The sequence below is a fragment of the Bubalus kerabau genome, chromosome 3 (genome assembly GCF_029407905.1).
Source record: "Bubalus kerabau isolate K-KA32 ecotype Philippines breed swamp buffalo chromosome 3, PCC_UOA_SB_1v2, whole genome shotgun sequence".
Taxonomy (NCBI): Eukaryota; Metazoa; Chordata; class Mammalia; order Artiodactyla; family Bovidae; genus Bubalus; species Bubalus kerabau.
Window position 1 is genome coordinate 173,979,759 of NC_073626.1, and position 21,216 is coordinate 174,000,974.

The 21,216-nt window shown below is 46.1% G+C and overlaps 1 protein-coding gene across 6 annotated transcripts in view; it reads left to right on the plus strand.

The window, feature by feature from the left end:
* DIS3L2 (DIS3 like 3'-5' exoribonuclease 2) overlaps positions 1–21,216 on the plus strand; it is a 392,221-nt gene that overhangs the window by 291,902 nt on the left and 79,103 nt on the right. For all 6 annotated transcript variants that reach the window (XM_055573741.1, XM_055573738.1, XM_055573742.1 and 3 more), the window contains one exon: positions 10,691–10,924. In XM_055573741.1, the coding sequence (XP_055429716.1) occupies positions 10,691–10,924 (234 nt within the window). The remainder of the gene's footprint in view (positions 1–10,690; positions 10,925–21,216) is intronic.

Genomic DNA, 21,216 nt, shown 5'->3' on the forward strand with positions numbered 1-21,216 from the left:
TATTTTTTTTAAGTTTTCTGCAGTGAATTGATATTGTCATTGTAGTAAAAGTAAGATTTTGAGGGGTTTTTTTCCTGTTGTTTTTTTTTTTTAAGTGAGGCAGGCAGAGATATTGGAGTATGTTTGTAGGCTGCATAGGGAGGCGAATCAGAGATGTTGCTGATGAAGAAAGAAGGAACAAAGCTTTGGAACCAAGTCATGAAGGAAGGGGCTTCCCTGGTGGCTTAGACCTACAGTGCAGGAGACCCAGGTTCGATCCCTGGGTCGAGAAGATCCCCTGGAGAAGGAAATAGCAACTCACTCCAGTATTTTTGCCTGGAAAATTCCATGGACAGAGGAGCCTGATGAAAGAAGTGGGAATTTCAGGACCTAAACTCCAGGAGGGGAGATTAGCTCCCACTAGGAGGATGAGGACCACAGACTTCCCTAGTGCAGAGAAGGTGCGGCGTGGGGTCCCTGCTGAAATCTGGAAAGGAGGCAGGTTGGCCTTTCTGAGGATGTGAGTAGATGGGAAGAGCCCCGCCCTCCCTGTCAGAGCCCCTTTTCCCACCTCGCTGCCCCTACAGCACCTGTCAGTGCCATTTGTATGCAGATCTGTCATCCGACTGGACCTTAACATCATGCTTAATTTTTTTTAATCTCTTCTCATACACAGCACAGGGTCAAAAGCCCAAAAATGCTTAAAAATTACTTCATAAAGTGAATTGCATATCTATTTTCCGGGACTTCCCTGGTGGCTCAGTGGTAAAGAATTCACCTGCCAAGCAGGAGACATGACTTTGAACCCTGGATCAGGAAGGTCCCCTGGAGGAGGAAATGGCAACCCAGTCCAGTATTCTTGTCTGGAAAATTCCATGGATAGAGGAGCCTGGAGGGCTACAGTCGATGGGGTCACAAAGAGTCGGACACTAGTTAGCGACTAAAACAACAACATACCCGTTTACACAGTTCTGTTTAGCCTGCTTTATTAGAATGCTTTATTTCCTTGGTAAGGCGTTTTTATCACAGCAGCCTTTTCAGCACCCTGAGCTGTATCCTAGGGTTGAGGAGGGTTTGACCCAGCTGCCCGAGTGTCTTCCCCCCACTGCCTTCCCTGCTCACCCTGCTGCTGACACACCAGCTGCCACCCATGGAAATGCTATAGAACTTGAAAAATAAAACTATGACCCTCCCGGGTCATCTTGTGTCTGCAGCAAGCCCACAGAGGCAAGCACAAGCGCAGGACTGTGTGACTAGGGGCTGCAGGTCATGGTAAAGAAACAGTGCTGGGTTTTATGTCTCCTCTTAGGACACTTCAGTGGAAATCTTGCCCAATCAACTCCCAGTGAGAGACTATAGCTCCCAAGGCTGATTCTGAAAATAATAGAAAAGTTCCCAGAATATTCATTTTTAGTCCTTAGCAGAGCAGGGCAAAGTCGCTTTATTTCAGACCTATAGAGGTAGCCTGGGGCCAGAGGAGCCTTTGGAAGAACTCTGTTGTGTCCTTTGTGTCCTGGTTTGCTAACGAAGATACCAGGCAATTAGAGGCTGACCTGAAGTGACCTATAAGGTCACTTCAAGGTAACAGCAGACCTGAGCACAGATTTTGCTGTGAATCCTTGAGTTTAAAGTAAAAATTCAAAATAAAATATTTTCAAGACATAACAAAACAAGACGTGTATCATTCATAGGATTGTTGTCACTGTTGCTTAGTCACTAAGTCGTGTCTGACTCTTTTGCAAACAAAAAAAAATATTTTTTTTAATCAGCCTTTCCTGCATTTTGAGGTTACTAATCATGAAGTTGATTTAAATTTAAGGACTTGGGTTCTGAGGTTAATAAACAATGTGTTGCTGTGCTGCCTGCCTTTAAAAGAAGGATGGACCTCGTTTTTGGCGAGATGACTTCGTTTAGTCTTTTTGGAAGGTTGGGACTGAATTAACCTCACTGGCTTTAGAAATCTGTGATTCTGTTTTTCCTGCATCTTTCTGAACCCAATCCTTAGAAGCTTCCTCCATAGCTGTCCTGTGCTTTCCTCCCTCTTCTCCACCTGCAGCTTCCTTCCCACAGCCCTCAGGCCTCCCAACCAGTCCACCACCTCCAAAGAGTCCTCCTGCCCGCCCAACCCGCCTCACAACTGTCTGCACCAAAGGGAACACTTTTCAAAGACTTCCCTGGCTTCCCTGGTGTTTCAGATGGTAAAGAATCTGCCTGCAGTACTGGAAACCCTGGTTCAATCCCTGTGTCGGGAAGATCCCCTGGAGAAGGGAATGGCAACCCACTCCAGTATTCTTGCCTTGGAGAATCCCACGGACAGAGGAGCCTAGCGGGTTCCTTGGCATTGCAAAGAGTCAGATGCAACTGGGCAACTAACACTTTCCAAAGACTGCCTAGTCGAGGTCCCTCATCCTCTGTCACAGGAATGGAATTCTAGTCTCTTGACCATATCCTGCCTTCAGACTCTTGTGCCATTCTAAGGTTTACAAGGCAGACAGTTGAGGGAGTTGCCTTATTTCTTTCATCTTTGGCTTTGAAGTTTAGACCTTTAGATCAAGATGCTGGAGGGGAGTAAAATTTGCCATTCCAGGATATCTTTTGGGCTTCCCCTCATAACTCAGTTGATAAAGAATCTGCCTGCAATGCAGGAGACCCCTATTTGATTCCTGGGTTGGGAAGATCCACTGGAGAAGGGAGGGATAGGCTGCCCACTCCAGTATTCTTGGGCTTCCCTTGTGGCTTAGCTGGTTAAGAATCTGCCTGCAATGTGGAAGACCTGGGTTCAATTCCTGGGTTGGGAAGATGCCCTGGAGAAGGGAACCTGCTACCCACTCCAGTATTCTGGCTTGGAGAATTCCATGGACTGTATAGTCCATGGGGTCGCAAAGAGCCGGACACGACTGAGCGACTTTCACTTTGACTTTCAGGATATCTCTTGGGCATGTGGATTGTTTCAAGCTGAAAACAATCAGGACCCAAAAGACTCAGGAAGAAACTCTGACTTTACCTTCACTGTCTAAAGAATGTAGATAGATGACCTGCTTCTAAAAGGGAGAGAGCTATCATCACAGATAACTCTAGGATGGACTAAGTATGGTAGACAGGAGGAACCTTTCAAAATCTGTTTTGTTTTTTTAATTCCTGTGTGTGTCCCATTGTCTCTGCCCTGTCTGTACATTGTAAACATTTGTTTATCAAACATTTGCTTTTCCACCTTCATGTGAATTTCCTTCCTCCCCTTCTAAGTCCTGAATCACTAGCCCAGCATTCTCTTTTGTCATTAGCTGAAGATGGTATTTAAAGTGAAGCTTTCAGCCATTTTAGTGAGTTACTCAGCTTTCCTGAGTCTCTCCCATGTTTTGTTTGATTTTCTCCTGTTAATCTTTCTCATGACAATTTAATTCTTAGACCAGAAAAACCTGGAAGGGTAGGAAAAAATTTCTTCCTTCCCAACAATAGGAGTAGGCCTGATTATAGTCTGAGGGGCAACAGACTAGGCTGGTGGCAAGTGAGCTCAAACTGTAGAAGAGAACACGATTGACTCCATACAAATTAATCTTCCAGAAAATTCTTATACATACACTGCCTTATAAACTAACACTAGCAAACACATGGCCCTCTGGTACCCATGCTCCCTCCTCAGCTTCCGAAAACCAGGTTTGCCTCTTGATGGGTGTTGAGCAAAGGACACCACCAATCCAGGGTGGAAGAAGGAAGGATTTATTACTTGCAGCAAGTAGGAATAACATGGGGGATCTTTCCCAAAGCAGTGTCTCCCCAGATAGCAAAATTGGGGACGTTTTAAGTTAGGATGCATGCAGACTCCTAAAGGGGCTTCAGCCAAGGAGGGTTCAGCATAGAATTGGGGCAGAAGTTGGCAGAGTCCACATGATAGTTGATTGAAGTCATAGGCATCAGAAAAGGTCAATATCATCATTCATAGGTTCCAGTTAATCTGGTAGTTGAGCATTGTTAAGCGTGGTTGAATTTTGCAAAACAGCTTCAGGCTAATCTTTACCATTGGAACAGAACTAGGAGTCTTTACAACTGATATATCATCTCCAATCTGGTTAAGTTAGCTCCCTGGCCTGGTAATAGCTGTTTGTTTTTACTTTCTTTTGTTCCCTTAAAATCAACTACTGAGACCCGTTCTTCTGCAAGAGCAAGCATTGTGGCCAGGCTCAGATCATCGAATGGCTTAGGGCTGAAGTGGTTTCTCTTATTTAAGAAAGTCGTGTCTGGCTCACTACCTCCAGGGACCCCTACCCAATCTACTTACACAGCACCCCCAACACTGAGATATTTCACTCTTCTTTCTTGAGGGGCACAGAGCCAAAGGTCATTCTTCTGTAACTACTTCCTGCTGAGAATGAGCATTGCCATCTCCCTAGTTAGAGGAGTAAAGCTGTCTCTGCTACAGCTAGAGAAGTTTGGGGGTCCACAGAGTAGTGGCTGGATGTGCATAGCATTATTCTAGCAGGTGTAGGTGAGGCACAGCAGGAGAGGCAGTTAACAGCAACTTTGCAGCTTCACTGGCAGAGTCTTGTGCCATTTTCTCTAAACTGGGAAGAGGAACATTCAGAGGAAATTTAATTTTTTTTCATATACATAATGAGGTGAGTCACATTAGAAACTCATCAGGTATAAAACCTGAGTTTTATACTCATCAGTATAAAACCCAGCATTCAGTATGTCTTATAAGTTCCTCCTTGAACAGCTGTTAAAATATCAAGGGCCATGCAGTTCTAGAGGATGACGTTTTGTATCATAGAAACTTCCGAGTTCATCAGATTGACAGCCTGATTACTATCATTGTAAGTATCGTTCTTACTAAGTTCAGTTCAGTTCAGTTCAGTCACTCAGTCATGTCTGACTCTTTGCGATCCCATGAACCGCAGCACACCAGGCCTCCCTGTCCATCACCATCTCCCAGAGTTCACTCAAACTCATGTCCATCAAGTCAGTGATGCCATCCAGCCATCTCATCCTCTGTCGTCCCCTTTTCCTACTGCCCCCAATCCCTCCCAGCATCAGAGTCTTTTCCAATGAGTCAACTCTTCACATGAGGTGGCCAAAGTACTGGAGTTTCAGCTTCAGCATCATTCCTTCCAAAGAACACCCAGGGCTGATCTCCTTTAGAATGGACTGGTTGGATCTCCCTGCAGTCCAAGGGACTCTCAAGAGTCTTCTCCAACACCACAGTTCCAAAGCATCAATTCTTTGGCGCTCAGCTTTCTTCACAGTCCAACTCTCACATCCATACATGACCACTGGAAAAACCATAGCCTTGACTAGACGGACCTTTGTTGGCAAAGTTATGTCTCTGCTTTTCAATATGCTATCTAGGTTGGTTATAACTTTTTCCAAGGAGTAAGCGTCTTCTAATTTCATGGCTGCAGTCACCATCTGCAGTGATTTTGGAGCCCTGTGTGTGTGAATGATGATGTCCTCTAGTTTTTTATTTTTTAATGCATTTTTTTTCCTTAATAGCAAAAGCAGATATACATTCAAGAGGCCATTAAAGAGGCCACTTCAGTCACTATAAACTTTAAGGTAAATCATGTATTAGCTGGAATGGCTTCCCAATACCTAACTCAGTTCATGAAAATTTATTTTATCATTTTTCCTTTTGATTGCAAATCCCTTGGTAGGTCAGATTTGTCCCTCAATGCCAGGGTGATTGCTGCCTGGCATCCATCATGTCCCTTGGTGCCACGCCTCCTTTTTGTTTATAAATAGTGGCCGAGTTGTCCCTCTTGGGGGACAACTCATCAGATACAGTGAACAAGCTCAGTTCAGTTCAGTCGCTCAGTCGTGTCCGACTCTTTGCGACCCCATGAATCGCAGCACGCCAGGCCTCCCTGTTCCATCACCAACTTCCGGAGTTCACCCAGACTCACGTCCATCGAGTCAGTGATGCCATCCAGCCATCTCATCCTCTGTCATCCCCTTCTCCTCCTGCCCCCAATCCCTCCCAGCATCAGAGTCTTTTCCAAACTCTTCACATGAGGTGGCCAAAGTACTGGAGTTTCAGCTTTAGCATCATTCCTTCCAAAGAAATCCCAGGGCTGATCTCCTTCAGAATGGACTGGTTGGATCTCCTTGCAGTCCAAGGGACTCTCAAGAGTCTTCTCCAACACCACAGTTCAAAAGCATCAATTCAGAGGTATGTTAATAGGGAAACATTTTATAAGCTATATGTTGTATCAGTTATACTGAATTGTCACACAGACATCATACATGTGCTTTTAGCAGTAGACTTAAAGCAAGCAATGATATTTGTTGTTATATGTCACAAGTAGTTATACTCTGTGACAGTTTCACTGGATAATTTCCTTTAGTTTTGTTGTGTGTGCACTAGTTAAGAGTACTTGATAAGGCTGCTGGGAATCTAGTCTTCCATTTTTAGAGGAATCAGTTAGAGACAAAAGATTAATGTCTCAATCCTACCCTCAAAGGTATAATTTACTAAGTTGGTATAGGTTATAATTAGCTTAAGGGGAAAGGTATCTTTATATCTGGAAAACAGATTAAAAGCCAACGATATTTCTTTGGGAAAGATCCCCAGTGATCTCCTTACTTGCCGCAAGTAATAACTCCTTCCTTCTCCTGCTCTTTGACTTGGTTGCATCTTTTGGCTCAACATCCACCCAGAGGCAAACCCAGCTTTTGGGTAACAGGCCCAGCCGGGCCACAGTGCGAGAGGACACAGCTAGGTCTAAATGTGGCTGACAGTGTCTCCATCTTGTCACTTACTCTTTGATCCTACCATGGTCTTCTCTGTTCTTTAGGAAGGGACCTGTGCCTCACTCTGTCACCACTGGCCTGGCCAGGAGTGGGCCCAGCAGAGGAGACCCCTGCTTGCTCCTCACGAACCACCCCCTCACTGCCTCTGCCCTCTTCAGTCACCAGCACCTCCCCATCACAGACATATTGCCATCGGCCTTTCCTCACTGTCTTCGAGCACTGCCTCTTTCTGCCCAGTTTCTTTTTGGATACGTTTCTCTTGGTACCTTTGACTTTTTTCACCCCTGGGCCCTCCCTACCCCAGGGGGGTTGCCTTGTGTTCACAGTAAGAAGCAGCAGAAATCCATGCACCCCCCTACCCCTGATCATCACAGCAGCCTGGTTTTGTTCCAATCAGGAAAATGTTTCTTTCTTCCTATTATGTTTTGTTTGTTTTTATTGAATTATAGTTGATTTACAATGTTGTGTTATTTTCTGGTGTATAGCAAAGTGGTTCAGCTATATATATATATATATATATATATATATATATATATATGAATATATGTATTCTTTTTCATCATAGGTTATTACAAAATATTGAATATAGTTTCCTGTGCTGTATAGTAGGACCTTGTTATTTATCTGTTTTATATACAGTAGTGTGTATCTGCTAATCCTGAACTCCCATCCCTCCCCTGCTTTCCCCTTTGGTAACCACAGATTTGTTTTCTGTGTCTGTTTTGTAAAGAAGTTCATTTTTCTGATATTGTTTTTTGAACCAAATAGTTTATATACAGAAGCCCAAAGCTGTAGTGGAAGTGATTTTGTATCTAATTACTTAAAATTACAAATTAACCCCATTAGCAGTTTTTTGAACCAAATATTTCTTAATGAGACACTGACTTTTTTTAGAAGATTAAAATTTTAAATACATTTGAATGGAAATTAATAGTTTTCAAATGATATGGTTTCCTCACGACTTTGTATCTATTAAATAGAAAGTCAATATTTTATTTTCTTTACTTCACTGTCTGTCTCTTTTGTGACCTTCAGCAAGATATAATAAAAAATAACGCTTGATTTTGAGTCTTAGGTCTTTAGCACAGATCTGATCCTGGCCACCACTTAGGAGTTAGCATGACTTCACAAATCCCCAACCTCTTCTCTCAATGTAAAATGGGCCAAATAACGTACTCCCAGGTGTGTTGGACTTCCTAGGTGGCAAAGAACCTGCCTGCCAATGCAAGAGATATAAGACATGCAGGTTAGATGCCTGAGTCAGCAAGATCCCCTGAGGAGGGCATGGCAACCCACTCCAGTATTCTTGCCTGGAGAATCCCACGTACAGAGAAGCCTGGTGGGATACAGTCCATGGGATCACAGAGAGTCAGCCATGACTGGAGGGATTTAGCATGCACACACATCCAGGTGTGTTAGAGAGATTTGAGACAGTTGGAGGTGTGAGAGCTCTGCCACTGAGCAGAGCCAGGTGGTCCGTGGTGTCAAGCCACTTCCTGTCCTACCTGGTACCAGAAAGTAGGTCTTGAGGTAGACAATATTTTCTCCTTTCTAACTAGGTTTTTTTTCCCCCCCAAGCCGGATACCTTCAGTGGATATTGGCACGTTGTTTAATCCAACATCCTAAATAGCAGTGTCCTAGAGTGTATACAGGAAGCTTGCCGCCTGCAGAAAGAGAGTGACCCAAATCCTGTGATGAAATGAATGGCAGAGGAAGGCCATGATTCTTCTCTGAAGGGTTCTGTTTACGAAGCTCCTCGTGGCTTTTTTGCTTTTTCCATGAAAAACTCTTTGTCTTTTTGTCTTCTGCCACTGGCCCTGGTTACAAACGGGGCGTTGATGTGAATCCAGTTTCCAAATTGGAAATTAATGAGGTGTCCCATCCAGAGAGGCCTTCCTCCTGTTCTGTAGGGCGCGCTGGCCCCAGGAACCAATGCCCCTGCCCAGCCAGGTCTCTGCTTTCCTGTTGACCTTTGCTGGGTGAGGGGGCCGTGGGCATCCTTGCCGCTTCACCACAATCTGGTTTCTTGGCCTGAGAGTTTTTTTAGTCCGTGTGTCAGGTGTGACTTTCAGAATCAATGGGTTGTTTTTAAGCTGCCTGACCGTCTCTGGGCCAGGAAGTTCTTACTGGCTCTTCAGAGCTCCTACTTCAGCCCTTCGTATGTTCAAAAAGAAGGTGCAGATTTTCTGGAATGGAGGCATTAAGGGAGGGGAGGCCCAAGTAAGGTGACAGAGTTGTAGGAAGCTTCTCATCAGTGCTGAGTCCCAGGTTTGCTGGTGTTCAAGTTGTCATTGACAGATAAGGAGACAAACCGAAGGGGCAGTGGGACCAGTGAGGAAGAAGAGGCAGACTGAGCAGTGCCATCCTTGGGAGTGGCTAGCGAGTTTTGATCAGGAGTGGGGAACTTCAGGTTTTGCCAGGTTACAGTGAATATGTTTTAAGAACTCCTCGGGATTCCAAGTGGCCCCTGGTCAGGGCCCAGCACTACAGAAGAGGGTTCAGAGGGAGCCATTGAGCTGTTTAGACCCAGGATACATAGACGTTGGGGTGGCAGAGTATCTAGGAACCTCATGGAACTTACTGCAAAAGTTTGTCCATAAATACTTCAAGGGAGAGGGTGTGGAGCTGTCACTAGCTTTTTAAAGTAGTTCTTGACTCACCAGTTTGCGTGAAAATGGATGCCCAGTCACGGTGATCCGAGTCTCCCCACCCTGTGTGCAGTGGTGACCCCTGGTACATATGTAGGGCTTTCCTGTGTCTTCTAGGAAAAGGGGACAAAAACCCCAAGAGGCCAGATACCCTCTGACCCGGATGCCTGAGGGAGTGTGTGAAAAAAAAGAGCAGTGAAACTGAATGAAAAAGGACATTTCCCCAAGCTAAAGACAGACTGTCCAGCAAAATGTTGACACACGGAAGGAGGAGGATTGACTGACTGGGTTTGGAATGAGTCGTAGAAAAGGAAACAAGCTGAGTCTCCAGGGGAAATCTTTGCGACCACAAGAATGAAGAGGTCGTGGCCCCGTCATCCTAGAGGAGGTTGGAGCAGCTCCACGAGTGGGAAGTTTTCAGGAAATATGGCTGTGACGGAGGGACAAGCATGGGCTGACCTTGAAAGGGGCTCTTCTGGGGACCTGCACACACTGCTTCCCCCAGGACTGCTGGGCAGTTGCTCTAATTGCCCTTACAATTTCTTCTGCATTCAGTGCATGCGCGCATGTGTGCATACACACACACACACACACACACACACACACAGTCCTTGGAATTGCCTCTACAATTTCTCCTGCGTTCAGCACATACACACACACATCTCCTGAGAGCCAAAGTCAGGACCCGCTTGCCACAGCAGAAGAGTCATCAGCATAATATTTTGAGTTGCTTGTATTTTGAGATGAGAGTAGTTTTTTAAATAAATCATAAAGTATATTTTGAGGGTTTCCTTTTTTTTTTTCTTAAGAACATTAAAGACTGATATTCTAGATCAAGACTCTTCATAATAAGGCTCTTTGCACTAAACCAAAGAAAAACGTGAGTGGTTTCTATTGTTCACTTCCCCGTGCTTAATGGCTGCCATTATAAAGAGTAGTGGTTCTTCCTTCAAGGGAAGGAGAGGGTGTCAGAGGGGTCTCTCTAGCTCTTCAGGTAGGAGCTGTGTGCCCTCGAATTCTCGTGGTATGGACAGCTGTGGGCCGGGCGCTCCCTGTTCCCCACCGGGGAAAACCTAATAACCCTTCAGACAGGTGTTTAGAGGAAGCCTTGTCTCTGGAGTTGTGACCGGAATGGTTTAGCTGGTAAAGGGGGAAGGGGGCGGGGGGTGCTCAGTAAAAAAAAAAAAAACAGCTGGTGCTCGTCCCTCCTCGTTTCCTCAGTCTCTGTAGAATGTGTACAGATGAATGGTTGCGTGAAAGAAAAAGCTGAAGGGAAAAAAAAAAAAAATTCTCCCTCACAGTCCGTCCATCTCTGCAGATCCTCGCTGAATGGTTTGGCCGGACCATCATCCGCTCCTGCACCAAACTGAGCTACGAGCACGCGCAGAGCATGATTGAAAGCCCGACCAGGAGAATCCCGGAGAGGGAGCTGCCTGCCATCTCCCCCGAGCACACGTGTGACGAGGTGCACCGGGCTGTCTTGAACCTCCACGGAATCGCGAAGGAGTTACGCAGACAGAGATTTGCTGACGGCGCACTGCGTCTGGATCAGGTCAGTCGCTTCCTCTTTTCAACGCCGCCCACAGACTTGACTTCCGCCAAAGCCAAGTGTGTGCGAGAATTAGCATGGCAGCCCTGGGGCTTGTCCCTCTGTCCTTTCCTCAGTCTCTGCCTTCAAATAGTGGCCTCTGAGGCAGGCGGGAACCGCCTCCCTCGCGACTCTGCAGACACCCGGGGCCTCATGACGTGAGCCTGCTGGTCCTGTGGCAGAAGCCTCTTCCCTCAGCTCAACTCGGGCATTCCCTGAAGTCTGCCCATCCTCTTATTTATTTCTCTTTCCACAATCCCTCCCTGAATGAACCCCTGTATTCTTATTTTAACTTCTTTGTGTCCGACTCTCTGTGACCCCATGGACTGTAGCCCACCAGGCTCCTCTGTCCATGGACAAGAGTACTGGAAGTGGGTAGCCATTCTCTTCACCAGGAGATCTTCCCGACCCAGGAATCAAACCAGGGTCTTCCGCGTCTCCTGTTTTGCAGGTGGGTTCTTAACCACTGAGCCACCAGGGAAGCTCATTTCTTATTTGAGCTATCAGTTGGATGCTGAGGACACCAACATTAGTTTCTCCATCCCTGCCCTCCTTCCCCAGGCCCTACATCTGCCACCCGAAACTCCTCACCTGGCGCTTGCTGTCCCTTCGGCCTGACACAGTGACCAGCACCCACAGTGAGCTGCACATGTGGACTGTGTTCCCTTCCACCTCGGCTCCCTCCAGGGGAGCTGTGTGTTTCAATAGTCAGCCTTCTTTACCCCCATCCTGGCTATGCTGGTTGTACATGTTATAATTACTCACTGTAACTGAATATTAATACACTGATCAAATAAGAACATTTTTAAAAGCTGCCGTTCCTGTGAAAACTAAGTTAAGTTGTTTGCAAACACTTGATGAAGATAAATCTTCAGAAATTGTGCTGTTTGGGTGTGATGACTATAAAAAGGAGGGAGGGAAATCATAAAATTCAGGAGGAACTTTGTACTCAGATTGCATTATAGATATCTAAGCTCTCTCTTTTAATGAAACAAAAATGATAAATTATAGGCAATGAAGTATGCATAGTTTATCAGAAAAAAAATATGTAAAAATCCGACTAGCATACTGTTTTGTAAAAGTGAGAGTGAATTGAAGTGAAGTTGCTCAGTCGTGTCCAACTCTTTGCGATCCCATGGACTCTAGCCTACCAGGCTCCTCGTCCATGGGATTTTCCAGGCAAGAGTACTGGAGTGGGTTGCCATTCCTTTTCCAGAGGATCTTCCTGACCCAGGGATCAAACCCAGGTCTCCCACATTGTAGGCAGACGCTTTACCGTCTGAACCACCAGGGAAAGCCTAAAAGTGAGTGGATGTGCATTTATATAAATTTGTTGTTATTGTTCAGTCACTTAGTCATGTCCGACTCTTTGTGATCCTATGGACTGCAGCACGCCAGGCCTCCCTGTCCATCACCATCTCCCGGAGCTTGCTCAAATTCGTGTCCATTGAGTCAGTGATGCCATCCAACCATCTCATCCTCCTTCGTCCTCTTCTGCTCCTGTCTTCAATCTTTCCCAGCATCAGGGCTTTTTCCAATGAATTGGCTCTTTAAATCAGGTGGCCAAAGTATTGAAGCTTCAGTTTCAGCATCAGTCCTTCCAGTGAACATTCAGGGTTGATTTCCTTTAGGATTGACTGGTTTGATCTCCTTCCTGTCCAAGGGACTCTCAAGCGTATTTTCTAGCACCACAGTTCAAAAGCATTATATAAATTAAGTTAAACAAATGTTTAGTTATGTATGATTCCCCTCCTCAGCCAGCTTCTGGAAAAGCTAACCCACCACCACTTCAAGCACATCAAATGAGAGAGTTCCATTACACCATTTTAGAGACCCTTCTCCATCAGATCGTTATAAAATTGGATTAATTAAATATATTAAATACTCTAAATACTGGAAAAGACCATCTGTGATCTCAACTTGCATTAGGAGGTGTCAGTGTAGAAGAATGATCACAGTTTCAGATTGCTACTGATGTGTTGGCCTGTCTTAGAGTGAGAATTTTATTGCTGAAAATAACTATTTTTTTTCAATTATTTTTATTGGAGAATAGTTGATTTACAGTGTTGTGTTAGTTTCTGCTGTTCAGCAAAGTGAATCAATTATACATACACATATATCCACTCTTTTAGATTCTGTTCTTATATTGTCATTGCAGAGTATTGAGTAGAATTTCCTGTGCTATACAGTAGGTCCTTATTAGTTATCTATTTCATATATAATAGTGTGTATATGTCAATCCCAATGAAAATAATTTGAGATACTTGTTTCATCAGCCCTCTCAACTTGTAGATTAGAAGCTGAAGTCCTCAAAGGTTAAATGAGTTTCTTAATATGCAAGCAATCCAGATAGGCAACTCCTCATTCACTTTTCTTCCATTTACACCATGCTGACTTGAGAGAGAGAAGTTTCCCTTCCAAGTGAGAAGAAAACCCTGAAGTCCTAATTAGGTTCCAGGCAATTAAGGTTTGAAAATAATGGAATTGCATCCTTTGGGCTGATTCCTTGGTTCCAGCTCAGTGGGTAAAGAACCCACCTGCCAGTGCAGGAGACGCAAGAGAGGCAGGTTCGATCCCTGGGTCGGGAAGATCCCCTGGAGGGGGAAATGGCAACCCACTCCAATACTCTTGCTGGGACAATCCCATGGTCAGAGGAGTCTGGTGGGCTACAGTCCATAAGGTCGCAAAGAGCAGGATGCAACTAGACTTATGGCACACCAGAAAACAAGTTTGTGGACCACAGCTTTGGAAGAAGGGGCACATTGGTCTCCTGCGGCAGGTTCCTGGCAAGATCGTTGATAAATCAGCCAGACAGCCGGTCCAGCAGTTCCTGCATTTGTTCCCCTTTGCCTGCTGCCTACATCTGCCCTCACAAAAATCCATTTTTCCCCTGTGCCTTCAGCACAGCCTGCTGTTTGGAGTTGCCCTCTGATGCTTTGTGTGCCCCAGTTCACTGTGTCCACATTTTTGGTGGCAGGTCTAAAAAAATATGTCCTTCTACCCTCCTGTAAGAGGAGACAACATCTGTGTCCTGCTGCATGCCCTTGAATGCAGAACAAACCTGCTAAGCCAGAAATTTCCCCTTTCCAAGACATGCGTTTACCCTAATGATCTCCAGAATGAATGAGGTGGAGGACACCAGCATGGGGCCTGTTTGTTGAGTCGAGGGGAGACTGGTTCGGAGGTCACAGTAACTACACAAACACAGAGGAACTTGGTCACCGGGTGACTGCAGGCAGCAGCTTAGTCCAGAGCTGCCTGGCCCACATCTGAGATAGTGTATTCCCCGAGTTACAGGCTGCCTGGGCTGGCTCCTGTCCCCTGGGACCCTGGGACCACCTGCCTGTAGTCCTGTGCACTTACCCAGTGTACGCTCAAGTATTAGCAAGTTCTGTGTGACCTGTGGTGTGAGATACACTGGGAAACACTGCTTTTGGGTCGGATTGCTGAGAGGTCCTAGCTCAGGGACGTGACACTCCGTTGTTTCTCTGCCCCAAAGGTCAGGTCAGGTGCCAAGTGCATTCTATTTGCTTTATGGTTGGTTGAGTTGAAAAATATCCCCTTTTCTGCTGCCATGTTAAATCTAGAATTTAACACAGATACTTGTGTTATTTATTTATGACAAGTGCTCAGTTGCTAAGTTGTGTCCGACTCTTTGTGACCCCATACGCTGGAGCCTGCCAGGCTCCTCTGTCCATGGAACTTTCCAGGCAAGAATACTGGAATGGGTAGCCATTTCCTTCTCCAGGGGATCTTCCTGACGCAGGGATCGAACTCGCATCTCCTCCATTAGCAGGCAGGTTCTTTACCACTGAGCCACCAGGGAACACACACCACTCCTGTTTCTTAAAAAGTGTTCAGTTTTGGTGGCCTGCTCCCTCCTAGGGGTGAAAGTGACCCTGCCTGACTCCAAAGTGATAGGATGACAAGGCCTCAACACCTTTTGGAGTTGTGGCCTGAGCCATTTCCTTTAGAAAGGTCGGCAAGGGAGGATGGTGGGGTGCCAAATAGAGCCCCCAAACAAAGACATCTTAGGGAGTACTGACTGTTTTCAGGAAACTACAGCTTTCTGGTGCTTTTCCTCCAGCCTGCCCGTCCTCAGTCAGGTGAGAGTGCTTAGAGGCCACCCTGTGTGAGGGCTTCTAGAGAAGCAAGCATGACTGCAGGAGGGAAACAGCACCGTGTCCGGAGTCCCTGCAGGCAGGCAGGGCATGTGAACAGCTCCTGCTGAGCCGCTGACTTTCTGGGTTTAGAGAAAGTTGTAGTGAAGAAAGTTTGATGTTTCCATCTTCTTAACTTTGGAGCCAAAGTCGTCCAAACTAATGGAACCTTTACTAAATTCTCAGCTGCATCTTATGTGGATCCCACATAGTACAGTTTTGAAGCCCAAACTTAAAGCAGTTTCTTTGAGTGGACTTGATTATAAAGATCAACTTGGTGGAACAGTTTTTAAATGCCTTGGGACCCAGGCTGCCGTAGAAGGTATCATGGATGACCTTGACCCTGCCCAGCCTTTAAGGCAGGCTCTGCAGACTTCCTGTAGGGAAGCAGTTTAGGGAAAGAGCAAGTTAGCCAAGACGGCATGGTCAGACTCTCTTGCCTCACAGCCTCTTGCTCTTGCCCCACATTTTGTAAATAATGGTTACGTAATAGCTGAGATCGCTTATAGCTGCACGTGTGTCACGAGGTACTCGGCCACCGGCTGCTTTTGTTCTGTAAGCATATATAAGCTCCACCTGGAAAGCCCTTGTAGTTAGGTTAGGTTATGTTCTGTCTGCAGTTCCTACGGCTCCTTAAGTCTTCTTCCAACCTCTTAGCTCATGCCTTGCCTACCTTGGGTTCAGCAAACAGTGCACACAGTGAGATACAGCACGGCAACCAGATGGAAACTCTTGTTGTCATTCAGTCACTGAGTCGTGTCCGACTCTGCATCCCCACGGACTGGCAGCACACCAGGCTTCCCTGTCTCCACTCTCTCCTGAAGTTTCCTCAAGTTCATGTCCATTGAGTCAGTGATGCTATCTAACCATCTCATCCTCTGTCACCCCCTTCTCCTCCTGCTCTCAATCTTTCCCAGCATCAGGATCTTTTCCAATGAATTGGCTTTTCACATCAGGTGGCCAAAGTATTGGAGCTTCAGCATCAGTCCTGATTTAGGCTTTGTGGGAAAAAACAAGACCAGGAGCTGACTGTGGCTCAGATCATGAACTCCTTATTGCCAAATTCAGACTTAAATTGAAGAAAGTAGGGAAAACCACTAGCCCATTCAGGTATGACCTAAATCAAATCCCTTATGATTACACAGTGGAAGTGAGAAATAGATTTAAGGGCCTAGATCTGATAGAGTGCCTGATGAACTATGGTCGGAGGTTCGTGACATTGTACAGGAGACAGGGATCAAGACCATCCCCATGGAAAAGAAATGCAAAAAAGCAAAATGGATGTCTGGGGAGGCCTTACAAATAGCTGTGAAAAGAAGAGAAGCGAAAAGCAAAGGAGAAAAGGAAAGATATAAGCATCTGAATGCAGAGTTCCAAAGAATAGCAAGGAGAGATAAGAAAGCCTTTCTCAGAGATCAATGCAAAGAAATAGAGGAAAACAACAGAATGGGAAAGACTAGAGATCTCTTCAAGAAATGAGAGATACCAAGGGAACATTTCATGCAAAGATGGGCTCGATAAAGGACAGAAATGGTATGGACCTAACAGAAGCAGAAGTTACTAAGAAGAGGTGGCAAGAATACACAGAAGAACTGTAAAAAAAAGATCTTCACGACCAAGATAATCACAATAGTGTGATCACTTACCTAGAGCCAGATACCCTGGAATGTGAAGTCAAGTGGGCCTTAGAAAGCATCACTATGAACAAAGCTAGTGGAGGTGATGGAATTCCAGTTGAGCTATTTCAAATCCTGAAAGATGATGCTGTGAAAGTGCTGCACTCAATGTGCCAGCAAATTTGGAAAACTCAGCAGTGGCCACAGGACTGGAAAAGGTCAGTTTTCATTCCAATCCCAAAGAAAGGCAATGCCAAAGAATGCTCAAACTACTGCACAATTGCACTCATCTCACATGCTAGGAAAGTAATGCTCAAAATTCTCCAAGCCAGGCTTCAGCAGTATGAGAACCGTGAACTTCCTGATGTTCAAGCTGGTTTTAGAAAAGGCAGAGGAACCAGAGATCAAATTGCCAACACCCGCTGGATAATGGAAAAAGCAAGAGAGTTCCAGAAAAACATCTATTTCTGCTTTATTGACTATGCCAAAGCCTTTGACTGTGTGGATCACAATAAACTGTAGAAAAGTCTGAAAGAGATGGGAATACCAGACCACCTGATCTGCCTCTTGAGAAATTTGTATGCAGGTCAGGAAGCAACAGTTAGAACTGGACATGGAACAACAGACTGGTTCCAAATAGGAAAAGGAGTGTGCCAAGGCTGTATTTTGTCACCCTGTTTATTTAACTTATATGCAGAGTACGTCATGAGAAACGCTGGACTGGAAGAAACACAAGCTGGAATCAAGATTGCCGGGAGAAATATGAATAACCTCAGATATGCAGATGACACCACCCTTATGGCAAAAAGTGAAGAGGAACTCAAAAGCCTCTTGATGAAAGTGAAAGAGGAGAGTGAAAAAGTTGGCTTAAAGCTCAACATTCAGAAAATGAAGATCATGGCATCCGGTCCCATCACTTCATGGGAAATAGATGGGGAAACAGTGGAAACAGTGTCAGACTTTATTTTTGGGGGCTCCCAAATCACTGTAGATGGTGACTGCAGCCATGAAATTAAAAGACGCTTACTCCTTGGAAGCAAAGTTATGAGTAACCTAGATAGCATATTGAAAAGCAGAGACATTACTTTGCCAACAAAGGTTCGTCTAGTCAAGGCTATGGTTTTTCCAGTGGTCATGTATGGATGTGAGAGTTGGACTGTGACGAAAGCTGAGCGCTGAAGAATTGATGCTTTTGAACTGTGGTGTTGGAGAAGACTCTTGGGAGTCCCTTGGACTGCAAGGAGATCCATCCAGTCCATTCTGAAGGAGATCAGCCCTGGGATTTCTTTGGAAGGAATGATGCTGAAGCTGAAACTCCAGTACTTTGGCCACCTTATGTGAAGAGTTGACTCATTGGAAAAGACTCTGATGCTGGAGGGATTGGGGGCAGTAGGAGAAGGGGACGGCAGAGGATGAGATGGCTGGATGGCATCACTGACTCGATGGACGTGAGTCTGAGTGAACTCCGGGAGTTGGTGATAGATAGGGAGGCCTGGCGTGCTGCGATTCATGGGGTCGCAAAGAGTCGGACACGACTGAGCGACTGAACTGAACTGAACTGGGCCATCTGATCTCTGTCTCAGCTACTCAGCCCTGCTGCCATGGTGTGAAAACAGCCAGGGACAAACAAACAGATGAGCACAGCTGTGTTCCAATACAGCTATAAGGACACTAAGAAGTTTGGATTTCATATAATTTTCATGTCAAAACATAGTATTCTTCCTTTGATTATTTCTGAATCATTTAAAAATGTAAAAACCATTCCTAGCTCATGAGCCATGCAGAAAGTAGGTGGTAGGCCAGAGTTGACCTGTGGTCCATAATATGCTGAGCCCTGCCTAAATGAGATCCAGCTCTCTCCTCATTCAGCTTTCAGCAGCACGTCACCACTGCACTGGGAAACTGGGCTGGGTCCTGGAGAGCGCTTGTGCTAAGTTACCTCTCGGGATGGTTCCATGCAATTAAGCAAATTATTCCTTTGATTAGTACCATGCTTGGCAGGTCCAGTTGGAGGCCTAAAGGAATGGATCTGTTTAGCCCCAGTCCCCTTACCGTGTTTTCAGTCGGGTAGCTTTCATTAGCCTGAAGCAGAAAGAGCAGTGGTTCTTAATTTCCCACCTCTGCAAGCTTGGCAGCCTCTCACAGTCAGATCTCATCCCACTCACCCTGCCTTCCTGAGCCCATGTGCAGAGACGCTGGCTCTGCCGTCTGGTAGGGTGTGCCCAAGTGGCGACTGTCAGAGTGAAGCTCGACTCTGAGCAAGCTCAGTGGCGTTTCTTCCCCAACCCTGCCCCTGCTGCTGTATGCAGCAGTGTATGTTGTTGAATTATGCATTTAAAACTATCGTTAAGCATGTTTCTGTTCCTTCTCTGTAATATGGTTGTTCTTAAGAAATGAGCATTCCAGCTCTCTGCTGTTTAATTTTTGTACAGTGTGATAATTGGTGCCAGAAAAGGAGAAGGAAATGGCAACCCACTCCAGTGTTCTTGCCTGGAGAATCCCAGGGACAGGGGAGCCTGGTGGGCTGCCATCTATGGGGTCGCACAGGGTCAGACACGACTGAAGCGACTTAGCAGCAGCAGCAAGGAGGATGGAAAATTCAAAGACGCTTGCCCCTTGGAAGGAAATCTATGACAAACCTGCTGCTGCTGCTGCTGCTGCTAAGTCGCTTCAGTCGTGTCCGACTCTGTGCGACCCCATAGACGGCAGCCCACCAGGCTCCACCGTCCCTGACATTCTCCAGGCAAGAACACTGGAGTGGGTTGCCATTTCTTTCTCCAATTCAGGAAAGTGAAAAGTAAAAGTGAAGTCGCTCAGTCGTGTCCGACTCCTAACGACCCCATGGACTGCAGCCTACCAGGCTCATCCGTCCATGGGATTTTCCAGACAAGAGTACTGGAGTGGGGTGCCATTGCCTTCTCCTGACAAACCTAGACAGTATATTAAAAAGCAGAGACATCACATTGCCAACAAAGGCCCATCTAGTCAAAGCTATAGTTTTTTCAGTAGTCATGTACGGGTGTGAGAGTTGGACCATAAAGAAAGCTGAGTGCCATAGAATTGATGCTTTTGAACTGTGGTGTTGGAGAAGAATCTTTAGAGTCCCTTGGACAATAAGGATATCAAACCAGTCAGCCCTAAAGGAAATCAGCCCTGAGTATTCACTGGAAAAACTGATGCAGAAGCTTTGATACTTTGGCCACCTGATGCAAAGAGCCCATTTATTGGAAAATACCCTGATGCTGGGAAAGATTGAAGACAGAAGGAGAAGGAGGCAGCAGAGGATGAGATGGTTAGAAGCATCCTGACTCAATGGAAATGAATAAAAGCCAACTGCGGGAGATAGTGGAGGCTAGGAGAACCTGGTGTGCTGCAGCCAATGGGATCGTGAAGAGTCACACACAACGTAGCAGCTGAGCAACAACAAGGAGGCTAGACATAACCATCCTGCCTGGCTCTTCCTGTCTTGTTCCTTACGTCCTCACTACACACAAGAGACAGCTGTTGATCAGGCGGCTGGATGTGTTGGGAGACTTGGTCTGTATTTTCTTAGTCACAGGGTCCTCTATTCAGCCTGTCTTCAGAAAATGTTTACTAAGTACAGAAAGCAGGTATGTGGTAGGTGTTGGAAACGAACAGTCCCCGTTCTCAAGTTTCCTGTGCAGTGCAGGAACCAGCAGACCACGCAGTAAACGCACGGCGCAGAGCCGTCCCAGGGGGCATGAGACCGCACGGGAGAGGACGGGCCCCGTCTTGGGCTCAAGGACGACGTCCCAGCAGGGATGGTGTGCACAACAAGACTTTAAAAAGCTTGAGGGGCGAGCCAGGCTCTGGATGCAAGGGGGGTGCGTTTCAGGCAAACTGCTATTGCAGGCATGGAAGAGGTGCAAGATGGCACCTTTGGACAGTGTCCAATTGTTCCAGATCCTGGAGTGTGATGAGACAGGACAGCTAGGGGAGAGGGCAGGGGCCAGGCTCGAATTCTGCAGGAGTGGGCATGGGAGCCGTGGGACCATTTCAGACACAGAAGGGACATGAATGGAACTGTGTTCTAGAAGAGCTTACTGGCTGCCTCATGGAGAGTAGACTGAAAGAGAAGAAATAAAAAAAGAAAGCTTATATTTCAGGAGAGAAATGATGAGGGCTAGACCTGAGATTGAGAATGTGGGGAGGTAGGAAATTACAGATCAAGAGAGGAAGGAAGATTGGCAAGCCTTGACAAATTGGCAAGCCTTGTCCTAATTAGATGTGGAAGGAAGGGGCGCCGGTGCTGGGGGAGGAGACGTGTTTTGTTTTGTTTTTTGGCTCTGCTGCATCTTCTTTGCTATCCAGGCTTTTCTCTAGTTGCGGCAAGAGCCGGGGCTGCTTTTCTGTCAGAGCGCAGGCTCTAGGGCATGTGGGCTTAGTAGTCGTGTGGTTCCCAGGCTCCAGAGCACAGGCTCAGTAGTTGTGGTGCACAGGCCTAGTTGCTCTGAGGCAT